We start from the raw sequence: 13,744 nt of genomic DNA on the forward strand, positions 1-13,744 counted from the left end.
CACAAGTAGGCAGAGAGGCAGGCAGAGAGAGAGAAGGGGAAGCAGGCTCCCCGCTGAGCAGAGAGCCCGATGTGGGGCTCAATCCCAGGACCCTGAGACCACGACCTGAGCCAAAGACAGAGGCTTAACGCACTGAGCCACCCAGGTGCCCCAGTGCCCAGACCTTTTACTGGAGGCTGGTCACATTGGTACCCCATGCCAGGTACATACGCAAATTCCAGACTCTCAGAAAGAAAGCAGGTGTTGAGCATAAATCATGTTGTTTATACAAACAACATGTTTATACAATGCTTAGGCACAGTGAGCCGCTCTTACAGTTAGTGGTGGGAGCTCTCCATAAAAACAAGTTCCCTGATGCCAGGGCCAACCTTGTAAGCTGGCCTTTCCAAGGACAGCAGTCACGCCTTCTATGTTGTTCTTTTCGTTTTAAGGATTTTATTTATTTATTTGAGAGAGAGTGTGCAAAAGCAAACACCAGCAGAGGGAGAGGGAGAAGCAGACTCCCTGCTGAGCGTGGAGTCTGACTTGGGGCTCAGTCCCAGGACCCCGAGATCCATGACCGGAGCCGAAGTTAGACGCTCAACCAACTGAGCCACCCAGGTGCCCCTTCTGTTTTCTTTTCTGCATGGTCCATCCCCTTGGTCTTTGGCATCTTCACAGCAGAATTATCATCAACAGGGTTTCACATAGCAGGTTGAGGCCAATCTACAATATTGACCTTACTTACATTCTTTAGGGTTTCTGGACTTAGCCCGTTAAAACACAGACCATTAGCTGTAAAGATCTGTCTCAGAAAGCCAGGTAGCTTCCTTCATGACTTTGTGTATGGAAATTTTCTTTTCTTTTCTTTTTTTTAACCTGGCCCAAGGCATCAGTTCAGCCCAGCACAATCTGGTCAGTAAGATGAAGCTGCCCCCAAGCCTGCCAGGGCTAAGGCAGTGTCACAATAGTCGGAACATACACCCAGGGAGTGATCCCTGAGAACACACATGCCCCCTGGAAAGAGTTTCCACTATTCCAAAACCCTGAGCAGGACATATATTGGTCACACAGTACAGGCTAACAGGGCCCCCACTGTGTCTTTCCTCACATGGTTCCTCCCACCACAGAGGTCTCAGTCTGTCCTGAGGAATTCAGTTCAGTCCTTGCTTTCAGAGGGACTGCTTGAGGTGGTCAGTCCCAAACAGTTCTGTCGACAACTTGAGTTCTTTACTTGAGGCGTGCTGATGGCATATGGAGGTGGTCTTTAGAGACTGTGCAGGAACTGGCCTGCCCTGCAGCTCCAAGTCACGTTCTCATCTGTGACCTGGGATTCGCAGTCCATGGGAATCTGAAGTGCTCACAGCACCGGGCACAGGCAGCACAGTTTTTCTTCAGGAAGAGAGCAGAGTTCCCAGGAACAGTTCTGGAAAACAAAGATCCTGAATGTCCTTCCTGTCCCCTGCACCAGTTCAGGTGCTAGGTTTTGTTTTGTTTTTGTTTTTGTTTTCATTATCAGTGTGCCCATTCAGTAATCAAGACTTTACATTTTCTCAATTATCCTCTACTTTTAAAATGACCATTCATAAGGAAAGGCTGAAAGCAAGAAGGACAAGAGCCTTTTTACAAAAAAAAAAATTAACAAAATCCTGAATTTTCAAAAAAATCTCAGGGTAGGTTTGCATCAGCTGCCATCTTTCTAGTCCCATTCATTTATCCAGTGAACAGCCTAGGAAAAAAGTGATCCCTCTCTGGGGACAGGGGCATTGCCTTCCTGAGGTGTGTGTAGCAGGAGAAAGATAGGGGTAGTAGAGTCAGGCTCCTAGTCCACTGTTACAAACTGCAGCCAACCCTGCAAGTCAGATACCAGACATCTTGTCTGCAGATGTTGAGTCTAATCATCAGGGGTAGGTGAAGGAGTTATACTCCCTGTGAGTACCCTGTCCTAGCTCACAGCTGTGGCAGGAATCACAGGTTAGGGATGTAATTAGACTCTGCATCAGAAATTAAGAGCTGACTAGCAGCTCCATGTCAGATGGTCCCATCAGGGAACGAGCTCTTTCCTGTGAGCATTTTTCTGTGACTCAGACAGTGCAACCAGTATCGATGATCGTTTCATGGGTCACGGCCCCATGGAGGGGTGTTCTGTATCTGTAATATACCCGTGTTTATTTTTTAAAACTCCAAACGTATCTCTATCTGGAAATTGCCTCTTTTCATGTCTCCCTTTTTGCAGAGACTCCGTTGTGCAAAAGTCATAGCAAAAAGCATCGGGTATGGAGGGTTCTGGTTCCAGTACTTAAGAGTTTTAAATTCCTGCCAAATCAGTGATGGCACAAAACAAGGAGGTTGTGTCCCACTCCCACTTGGAGGAGAAAACAAAAACCAAAGACATTGCCTGGGGTGTATTTTTCCCCTCACTTTAGCCAGCATGGCCAAAACCAACCAGGGGATCCAACAAGCCAGCTCTTGGAGTTGGATGGGCTCTCTTCAAATACCGTAGGTATTTTACCTCTTGCAACAGATGGCAGCTCAGTTGGTGTTTGATGCGGTGGCTGACTCTATAGCCAGCAGGCACCAGAAGGTCATCCTTCTCCATCCTTTAGCCTTTCTTTTTCAAACACTGCTTTTACCATTTTTCTGTGAAGCAGAGTCATTCTTACAGTTCCTGCTTCTGGCACCAGTTGTATCAAGGGTCCCCAGGACCAGCCCCAGGTTTGGTGATTGGCTGGGAGCACTCAGAAGACTGAGCATATGGTGGCACTCACAGCTGTGACGTGTTAGAGTGGAAGCCTCACGGCACATCCACAGAGGGAATTGGCAGGCAGGTGATGCCCAGAGGACACCAGATGCAAGTTTCCCAGAGTCCTCTCCCAGTGGAGTCGCACAGGACGTGCTTAATTCCTCCTGCAACGCACTGTGATAACACATGTGAAATGTTGCCAACCAGGAAAGCTCGTTAGAGACTCAGTGGCGGGGGTTTATTAAGGGCTGGTCACGCAGGCACCCTCGGCCAGTTACATGCCCAAATTCCAAACCCTGAAGGAACGAGGATAAGTGAAGTGCTACTCGTCAGTTAATGGCAAGAACCCTTCCGATATCTAAGTTCTTAGGGGCTGACCAAGGGCCAGCCTTGTAAGCAGGCTTTTCTAGGACAGTTTTCAGGGCTGCAATATTAACTATCCCCTGCACAAGGGAATTGACTTTCAAGAGAGGTTGAGTAGCCTGCCCGAGGTGATCCGGCTATTTGGTGACAGTGTCAGTTCTGTTTGGCTCCAAAGCCCAGACTTTGAACTCCTGAAATGAACTGGACTTTTGAGCATGGCGTATGGCAGTCTTTCCAGATAGTGTCTACTCTGCACATACTAGAAAAAGTATGGTGGTATTTAGAGAATGTGGATTGCCCATGTTATGTTTTAACAGAAATATGTTCTTCCCGATTCCCTTCTCTCTCTACTTTTTCCACCTGTGCTCCCTTGTCTCTTTGGCTATGATATTGTAACTCTCTAGTATCCCATGCCTGTCCTCGTGTAGCTCCTGCTGGCGCTCTTAAATCTTCTTACAAGTCTTCTCCTACTCGGAGTGCTGAGAGGAAGAAGACTCCATCTACATCTGGTGCAGGAGATTCTGGGAAAGGAGCCCCTGCAGGAGCAGAGGCCTCTCCGGTAAGTTTAAACTCTCACCCCTTGTGATGGGTTTATTTGATAGTATGACTACTCCTTGTGCTTGACCGGGGGTCTTTGTTTCCATCAGTCTCCAGAGACTGCCCAGCTGGTGGATTTGGTTTAAAAATTCACTCATCCTTTGAAAATCATTTAACTTTTTGCATCTTCCTAAGTCTAAGTAGATTCCTAAAGACCTTGTCCTTGGGGACAGAAACCAAAAGGAATATTCTTGGTGTCTTCTTTCTGCTTTTAAGGATGCCAGTCTCGCCCCTACAGGCAACTAGAATTAAGGTTCTAAGTCAGACTTCAATCCATAACAGTGGCCTTTAAACATTTTTGACATCATATAGATACCACCAGTAAAACAAATATTGAATGGGTACTCCCAATTATGTGTATTTATTTAGAAATTATACACAACATGCTACTTTTGTTAGTTATCACTTGCTACATAATAAATCACCCCATACCTTAGCTGCTTAAAACAAATGTTTATTAACACACTGGTTCTTTGGGTCAGAAGTTGAGGATGGCTTAGCTGGGTAGTTCTGGTTCAGGGTCTCTCATGAGGCTGTGGTCAGGATGATGGCCAGAGCTATAGTCGTAAGAAAGCATGGCTGGGGCTCTTCCAGAATGGCTCGCTCACATGACTCCTGGCCTCAGTTCCTTATGATGTAGACCTCTCCAGAGCTGCTTGAATGTCCAAATGACTTGGCAGCTAGCATCATCCAGAGTGAGAGATCCAAGGATGGGTGCAAGCAGCAGGGGAAAGCTGCAGCACCTTTTATGCTCTAATATTACATGTTACATACCATCATTCTGCTGTATGTTGTTCCTTAAAAATAGGTCACTAAGACCAACCCACACTCAAAGGGAAGGGGGGAGAATCAAATGATATGTGGGCTTGTTTTAAGACTGCCACACTGCTGTACTATTGGACTTTCATTTTATAACACCGTTTGTATTTTTTTAAGATTTTATTTATTTGACAGAGACACAGTGAGAGAGGGAACACAAACGGGGAGTGGGAGAGGGAGAAGCAGGTTTCCTGCTGAGCAGGAGCCCAATGCGGGGCTTGATCCCAGGACCCTGAGATCATGACCCGATCTAAAGGAAGATGCCCAACAATTGAGCCACCCAGGAGCCCCAACACCATATGTATTTTTAAAATCTGTTGTGGCCCTGAGGTTCTTAAATGAGAAGTGAATGTGTCAGACCCCGTTGGGTTTTACTATAGGATCAGTTACTGTGGAAGGGGGCTAAGGTATATGTGTGCATGGGGCAGGGGCAGAGGAAGGTTTGTTGTGGAAAAGTGCAATAGGGAGAGAAGGAAAAGTGCAGTAGGCTCGACGCTTGCGGAGCCCCCACCGCGTGCCGCGTACAGAGGCTGGGCCTCCTGCCTCTTGCGGAGGGAGGCCATGGGGATGATGTACAGGGACAGGGGGTCCCTATGGGGCTGCAGTCCCTGTTACCTCACGTACACTGTTAAAGAGTCCACAGCTCACTGTCTTGGTTGTTAACCACATTTACACCCACCTGTAGTTTTTTTGAGTGATTATGTATTTTTGAACTCTTCCCAGTTTTTTTTTTTTTAAGTTTTTTTTTTTTTTTAAATTCCAGTACGGGCATACAGTGTTATATCACTTTCAGGTATACAGTTTAGTGAATCAGCAATTCTGTGCATTACTCCGTTCTTATCACGATGCATGTACTCTTAGTCCCCTTCACTTCTCAGACCCCTCAGACCCATCTCCTCCCCTCTCTAGCAACCACCAGTTTGTTCTCTGTTAGAGTCTGGTTTTTTTTTAATCTCTTGTTTTCTTTGTTCATTTATATTTCTTAAATTCCACTTATGAATGAAATCATACAGCATTTGTCTTTCTCTGACTTATTTCACTTAGCATAATAGTCTCTAGATCTGTCCATGTTGTTGAACATGGCAAGATTTCATTCTTTTTTATGGCTGATATTCCATTGTATATATATACACCACATTTTGTTTTTTGACATTTATGCCACATACTCTTTATTCATTCATTTATCAGTGAACATTTGGGCTGCTTACATAATTTGGCTGTTGTAAATAATCTGCAATAAACATAGGGGTGCATATATCCCTTTGAATTAGTGTTTTCTTATCCTTTGGGTAAATACCCAGTAGTGTGATTGCTGGATCATAGGGTAGGTCTATTTTTAACTTCTTGAGGAATCTCCATACTGTTTTCCGCAGGGGATGCACCAGTTTGCATTCCCACCAACAGTGCATGAGGTTTCCTTTTCCTCCACATCCTTGCTGACACTTTTTGTTTCTTGTGTTTTTGATTTTAGCCATTCTGACAGATGTGAGGTGATAGCTCATGATAGTTTTGATTTGCATTTCCCTGATGATGAGTGATGTAGTTTCTCTATGTCCAGAATCATAGTATGGTTCTGTTGTTAGTGTTTTGCAAGATAGCAAAGAGTAGGAAATCTTTGCATTTTGAGGCTGAAGTGTTTTGTTTTTAATTTGGATGACTTCAATATTGACCACCAAATTGATGACCTCACGGTGCTTTCCTGCAAAAGGTTCCCATTGTGGGAAGCACTGTAACTTCATATGGGCCCTTCTGGAAGAAAGCTGTGCATCATTTCCATCTGGGTTTTTTTATTTTTTATTTTTTTAAAGATTTTATTTATTTATTTGAGAGAAAGACAGTGAGAGAGAACATGAGAGGCGAGAAGGTCAGAGGGAGAAGCAGACTCCCCATGGAGCTGGGAGCCCAATGCAGGACTCGATCCCAGGACTCCAGGATCATGACCTGAGCCGAAGGCAGTTGCTCAACCAACTGAGCCACCCAGGCACCCTGGGTTTTTTTGTGTTTTTTTTTTTTTTTAAAGAAATTGTAGAAGTATTGCCAGTGAGGGGCCATGGCTGACCTATTCTGTGTCCCCTTCAGACAGAGAAGATGAAGAGGAGTCCTCGAACAACTTCTGTTCCCAGTGTGGGCCTTGGGTCTCCTTTGAGAAGATGTGAGATTCCGGGAGGCATTTCTAAGAGGTCATCTTCTCCAGTGACATCCAGGTAAGCATCTTTTTGCTTTGCCACAGTCAGACAGTGCAAGTGATTTGGTGGGGCTCTGTACAGTGCAGTGTGTGCTTCCTGCTGCCACATGAGTCGTGGGCAGCCCTAAGAGGCAAGCAGGAGGAATGCTAGACTTTGAGTTACCTCAGGTACTGTCTGTGTATCTTTTGGATAAATGGTGGGCTCTTCAGGGGTTTGTTGCCAGGGAAGTATGGAACACTGATTTGCTGAGATGATCCATTCAACATTTTCTCTTTCGGTCCATCAGTTCCATTCTGCTCTTCTGGCATTCTCCTTCACCTGCATCTGGAGTGAAGTGATTGCATTGTGCTTGGGTGCTCAAGCTCATGTACGTGGGCACTCACTCTCTCCCTCCCTCATCTGTCTCTCCAACAGAGCGGCAGTAATAAGTTGTCAGTCACCACTGGCAGTATGATGTTGTTGTTGTTGTTTTTAAATGAAGCCATTATACTTTTTCGTTAAGCATTGGGTAAACTCTCCAGTGAGTTAATGGAATGACCTTTCTTTTTTGAGCCCTATGCATGCCCCTCACTGGCAATGCAGGCAGGAAAAATAGTAAACTCTAACACAGCTGGACTTGTTGTGTACTGTCAAAACTACCAGAATCATTCTCTCCTTAAGAAGTGCCCTGGGGCTGGGGCGCCTGGGTGGCTCAGTGGGTTGAGGCCTCTGCCTTCAGCTCAGGTCATGATCCCAGGGTCCTGGGATCGAGCCCCACATCGGGCTCTCTGCTCTGCAGGGAGCCTGCTTCCTTCTCTCTCTCTCTCTGCCTGCCTCTCTGCCTACTTGAGATCTCTGTCTCTCAAATAAATAAATGAAATCTTTAAAAAAAAAAAAAAAGAAGTGCCCTGGGGACAGGAAATTGTTCCAGTACCTCTAAATCAGAATTACGAAGTTGAGAGGTCTAAGGAGAAGCAAACATTTCCTGATTTTGAGACATTCAAAAAGAAAGATAATTTCTCCCCAGGTAAAAATTAATGGATGAACCACAATGGGTACGAACCAGGTCTGAGAAATGTGGAAAGTCAGGTAGACTGTAAGTTCTGAAAATTCAGGCAACCTCTACAGCAGTGAAGAAGAATGGATCGCAGCTGCCCACAACCAGTGGGTGGGTGGATCTCAGGAACTTAGAGTTGAGCAGCAAAAGGAAGTTGTAAAAGGATATCAACAGGGACATTTATATTGAGTTCCCAGGTGTGTAAAACCAGCATGTTTTTAAGGATATAAATGTAGTAAAAATGTTTAGAAAGAGTAAGAAAATGGCAAATATAAAATGCAAAATAATGATGACCTCTGAGTAAGGAGGGGGAGGGGGTCAGGGAGGGGCAGAATAGAAATATTCTGGAATCAGAATATTTATGATATCTTTCTTTGGAACTAGTTTTTAGGTGTGTGGGTATTTGTTACATCATTCTTCATACTTTGCCTATTTTATAAAGATTTTTTTGTATGTTCAATATTGAAGAAAGGAAAAAAGAAACCCTTGAGTTTTACAATGGTGTCACACACAAAATCCGAATCAGAGTGGCATTTTCAACCTCCCCTCTGTGCAGATCAAGTGTGTGTGTGATCTTTAAAGCATACTGGAAGCGGTGTGGCTTTGAACGGTGAATTAGTCCGTCCTTTTGAACCCCCATCCAGCAACTCAGACAGGTCATGTGATAAATGGTTCTGACAGTGCATTGTTCTCCTCATGGATCTCAGATAAATTAAGCCACTGTTCCGTGGCAGTGCATATTAATGGCATTGCTCTTTTAAGCGTTCAAGTTTATTTCCATTGTTTGCATTGTTGGGTACTTGTATGGGTTTTAGAAAACTAGCTTCAGCAACACTCTCAAAGATGTGGATGGAGCATAGCTTTCTTCTTGTAACCTAGAGAGAGGAAATCAAGTGTGGTCATGTGTGTTTGCCCAGCCTGTCCCTGTCTCTGAGTGTTGGCGCTGCCTATACTCCTAATTCTTCAGTGTGAAATGTCCTTTAATGGTTTCAGGGTTTTAGAAATATATTCAAGTCACTTTGGTCATTATGATGGGGAATGTCTCGTTAACCTCTTGCTACTGTAATAACCCACCCCCCCCAATTTAGCAGCATAAAATAACAATTTGTTAACAATCCTCACAGCTCTGACTTGGGCTTACCAGGAAGGTCTGTCTTGGGGTCTTTTGTGTGGCTTTTCTGAGGTTTGACTTGGGTTCACCTGGTGGTTCTCACTTGCAGTCTTCCACCATAGGTTCCATGTCACCTGGGGCTGCAGTTACCTGTCTTGACTGTGCTGCAAGTCTGAGATAGCCCATTCCCCTGGCTGGCACTTAACGCTGGGCATTGGCTGGAGCTCAGTGGGGGCTGGGAACAAGAATAGAATGCCTACACATAGCCTCTCCATAGTACTTCGGCATCTCACAGCATTGCACTGAGTTTTAAGAGAGTGTTCCCAAGAGCAAGTATCGCCCAGAACAGGAAGTAGAAGCTGCCACGCTAGTTAAATACTGTGCCATGCACTGGCACAGCCTCCCTTCTCTTCTGTGTTTTATTGGTCAAAGCAGTCAGGCCATCTGAGATTCAGTGGGATAGAGAAAGAAACTCAGAAGATAATGTCAGAGGAGATATTTTTGTGATCATCTTTGGAAAATACACTGCCAGACAGAATCACTTTGAGAGATGGCTTATACCCAAGATCAGGGTCATGATGTCTTCAACTTACTCTCAAAGGGTTCTGGGGAAAATCTTTGTGTATGTGAGAGTGTGTCTGTAGAGAGTGAATGAAAGTGAGTAGGGGGATGGGAATGATGAAGCAAATATGGCTAAACATTAATAGGATGACAGGCATATAGGAGTTCTTTGGTGTAGTCTTGCAATTCTGTAGGGCTAAAAGGATTTAAAATTAAGAAGGATTTTGGGGTGCCTGGGTGGCTCAGTTGGTTAAGGGTCTGCCTTAGGCCCAGGCCATGATCCCAGGGTCCTGGGTTTGAGCCTTGTTTGGGGCTCCCAGCTCAATGTGGAGCTTGCTTGTCACTCTCCCTCTCCCCCTGCTCATGCTCACGCTCTTTCTCTCACTCTCAAATAAATAAAATATTTCTTTAAAGATTCTCTAAAGATTTTATTTATTTATTTGACAGGGAGAGACCAAGAGAACAGGAACACATGCAGGGGGAGTGGCAGAGGGAGAAGCAGCCTTCCCGCCAAGCAGGGAGCCCGATGTGGGGCTCCATCCCAGGACCCGGGGATCATGACCTGAGCAGAGGGCAGATGCTTAATGACAGCCACCCAGGCGCCCCTGATTAGGTATCTCTTAAGCCTGTGGTGATAAATGGGCCTTTAATATTATGTTGAGTTGCTTTTTTTTTTTTTTGCCATTTTTGTAGATCAAAAACAGTTGAATATTGGCAGTTCCATATGGTTCAGTCTGCTACAGGATTGAGAGTGATGATTTGTAATTTATGTACAGATTACTACTTCCTAAAGTAACTCTGCAAATGCCTCTTCCCTGTGCAACCATCTGGGTAAACTCAGTTTCTGAAGCTAGGTTGTTACCTATATCTTCAACACCTAGCACTCACCAGGAGCCAAGCCTAGACCAGTGTACTTATTATAATGGACCTTTTTTCAACATAAGACAGGCTCCTGCATTTTACCAAAGCAATATTTCCCCTGAGTGACAGTAGACTTGTCCTCAGCTTTCACATCTTTCCAGTAGCAAGAGAGATCCTTTTAGATCATAAGAACCTCAAAAAAAGACAACTCTAATCCCCATTTCTAGGCAGAGTTGGTTCCTTGGCACATAGAAAGGAACTGGATATCAATCATACTTCCGTAAAGGTGAATTAAAAAAAAAAAAAGAAAGAAACCAGGGACCTTGAAGACATTATGTTGAGTGTAATTAGCCAGACACAAAAGGACATATACGACATGATTTCACTTCTATGAGGAACCTGGAGTGGTCAGATTCCTACAGAGAGAAAGCAGAAAGGTGATTGCCAAGGGCTGAGGGAGGCAGGAATAGGGAGTTTGTGTTTCGTAGGTGTAGAGTTCTGGAGATGGATAGTGGTGATAGTTGTACCACATTGTGAACATACTTAATGCCACTGAACTGTACACTTAATGGCTAAGCGGCAGTTGGGTGGTGCAGTCGATGAAATGTCCAATTCTTGGTTTCAGCTCAGGTCATGATCCCAGGGTCCTGGGATGGAGCTCTGCATCAGGCTTCCTGCTCAGCGGGAAGCCTGCTTCTCCCTGTCCCACTCCCCCTGCTTCTCCCTGTCCCACTCCCCCTGCTTGTGTTCCCTCTCTTGCTGTCCCTCTCTCTGTCAAATAAACAAATAAAATCTTAAAAAGAAAAAAAAGAGGTAGGACAGTGCCTAAAACTTTATCCTCACAAACTTCAGTGAAGTTAGGACATGGCCTCAGCAGCTGGGTGTCCTAAAGTCTTGTCCCTTCCACCAGGGGTATCTTAGCGATTCCTATGTTGCTGTTAGGGTGATAGTACTTCAAGGACTTTGGGTGTGCTAATAAGCCTTCCACTTGTTCCTCTTGAAGGATGAAATTGTTCAGCTTTTCAGAACCAAGCCCGCTAGGAACCGAGAGGTTGTGTGGTCAGGGTCCAGAATCCTCTTCAGGCATGCTTTTGGTTTTCCAGGGCAACATCTAAAGTGTATCCACAGTCTCCAAAGAATATGAAGCCGCCATACCCAGGGTCTCCTGTGAAGTACCGCTGTCCCACCTTTCCCAGCCAGGAAACACCCAAGAGGAAAGCAGAGAAAGAGAAGAGCAATAAGGAAAGGGAAGGTGCCCTGGCTCAGCAGGCAGCTGGCCTGCATGGAGAGGAAGCCCCAGAGAAGCATGTGGTGGACAAGCATATCACTGAGAAGCATCTTTTGGACAAGCATGACACTGAGAAGCATGTGGTGGACAAGCATGTCACTGAGAAGAATCTTCTGGACAAGCATGACATTGAGAAACATGTTGTGGACAGGCATGTCACTGAGAAGAATCTTCTGGACAAGCATGTCACCGAGAAGCCTGTGGCCACAGGAGGGAAGGCCGAGAGCAGTGGAGGTAGGCCCTTCTTGTCAGTGCTGCCCCAGGGCTTGGCTTTTACAAGCTTGTTCTCTCTCTGCCCAGATCCATGTGTGGGGGAAGGAAAGAGATATTTCCCTGGGGTAACTTCATGCCCTCATGCTGTTTTCTCTGGCTTGCACATTGCCCCTGAGTCCTTCCTGTGGTCTCCTATGGGTCTCCTAGAGGATGAACTGGTGCAGGTCATGGCTTTGGAAGCTCACGGGACTGTTGAGCTGCTTCCAGCCAGCATCAGCACTTCCCACCAAGAAGGTCTTTAGTCTTTCAAGCTTTTACAGGAGATAGATGGGCACTGCGGTGGTGGCTCTTGTGGGTCACGCTATCCCCCCATCTCTCCTCCCCACCTTTCTACTACCCTCCACTGGGAGATTCATTCACAGGGTCACAACTGTCTTGTTGCAACTTCTCTGCTCAGTGGCCAGTTGCGCTCATCCCAGCAGCATTTCCTGTCACCCGCTGAGTTGGACTTTTTGTTTCCAAGTGGCAGCTACCTGTGTGAGTGCAACCAGTATTTCATTTCTCATGATCTTTTCCTCTCGTGCAGCCCCAGGAAAACCTACAGCAGGCACCACTGATGCAGGAGAGGCTGCGAAGATCCTGGCTGAAAAGAGACGACAGGCCCGGCTGCAGAAGGAGCAGGAGGAGCAGGAACGACTGGAGAAGGAAGAACAGGACAGGTGTGGGGCTGCTCAGAGTTTCATTGCCATCTCATGTAAAAGGCTGTGGTAGAAAGAGCAACTCACCTTTCTTTCTAGGGTTTGACTATTGACACAAACTGGGCAGAAGTACAGGTCTGCGTGGCAGGTATTCTGGAGACTGCGTCTTTCTAGTAGGTGTAATTAACAGCAATGGAACATTGTCCTTTTACGACTACTTGGAAACTCATAACTCCTGGATCTAAATATTACTACTAGCTTCCCATTCTCCCCTTGGACTCTAGGACCAGTGAGGCCTTATAGAGCTATCAGGGGAGTTTGAGCTCTGTTCATGGAATGAGATTCTCTCTGAAGATAGGAGGTTCCAGAGGTAAAGATCTTGAGTCTACTTCCCAAATCATGTTTTTTCCTTAAATTATCCTAACATGGACCCCCAGGTGAGAAGGAAGAAGGTTGAGTAAAAACCCCTAGATGGAGTGGAAGTTGATATCATTGTCCACAAGCAGCAAGGTAGAGGGACTCCATTCCTGGAGCACAACAGAGGACATCATGGTAGTGGTCTTTAAATATGGGACGGAGGGGTCGGAACCAAATGGCAAGTGCAATGAAAATATGAGGCATAGGCCCTATCCTGTTTTAATAGTTCGCCAAAGAGTGAGAACCACTGTGGTGTTAGTACCAGGGTGCTTTGGTCAAAGTACAGGCAGTCCGGCCTTTTCTGATCTTTGCATTCAGAAAAGAATGCACGTTGAAGGACAGGTGGATTTTATTATTAAATTGATAAGGAAGCTTTCAGGGTAGTCACACAGTGCAGTCCAATATGTTTAGAGAGTTAACTTGACTGAAAGCAAGCCATGCCACAGCACTTTAAGACTGGTACTGAATTTTGAGTGATAAATAATAGAATAGCCTTAATTCTTAAATGACCTTGGCAAGTCTTTTGTGAGCAGTAGGTCTTATTTATCCCTTCTTCAAATCTGTACTTTTTTGGGATGATTTTCCCACCTCCAGCGTTCTGGTCAACAGTGACAAATCTTTTTGTTGAGTGGTGTGTTTGGGCTGGTTTGAGGGAGCCATAGGATTTGTGAAGAGAGGTCACAGGAGGTAAAGATGAATCCCGGGACCTCAAATGACAGGCCTGGGTGATTGCAGGTTCTAAGCAGGTAAGTAACATGATTGTGACTGTATGCTTAGGAAGAGGGAGTTCTTTACCTTCTAATAATCACCCTCTCTCTCTCTCACATTTCCTGCACAGCCCCGCTCCAAAAAGGATTGATTGTACTTCCTGT

General features: G+C 45.4%; 1 protein-coding gene across 22 annotated transcripts in view; it reads left to right on the forward strand.

Moving 5' to 3' along the window:
- The window catches only part of MAP7D2 (MAP7 domain containing 2), a 97,781-nt gene that overhangs the window by 69,110 nt on the left and 14,927 nt on the right, over positions 1 to 13,744 (forward strand). For 16 of the 22 annotated variants that reach the window (XM_082718306.1, XM_082718313.1, XM_082718312.1 and 13 more), the window contains 4 exons: positions 3,490 to 3,644; positions 6,581 to 6,705; positions 11,360 to 11,778; positions 12,344 to 12,476. In XM_082718306.1, the coding sequence (XP_082574432.1) occupies positions 3,490 to 3,644; positions 6,581 to 6,705; positions 11,360 to 11,778; positions 12,344 to 12,476 (832 nt within the window). The remainder of the gene's footprint in view (positions 1 to 3,489; positions 3,645 to 6,580; positions 6,706 to 11,359; positions 11,779 to 12,343; positions 12,477 to 13,744) is intronic. The other 6 variants (XM_082718303.1, XM_082718302.1, XM_082718308.1 and 3 more) reach the window with 1 other exon arrangement.

This window comes from Mustela nivalis (assembly GCF_964662115.1).
Source record: "Mustela nivalis genome assembly, chromosome: X".
Taxonomy (NCBI): Eukaryota; Metazoa; Chordata; class Mammalia; order Carnivora; family Mustelidae; genus Mustela; species Mustela nivalis.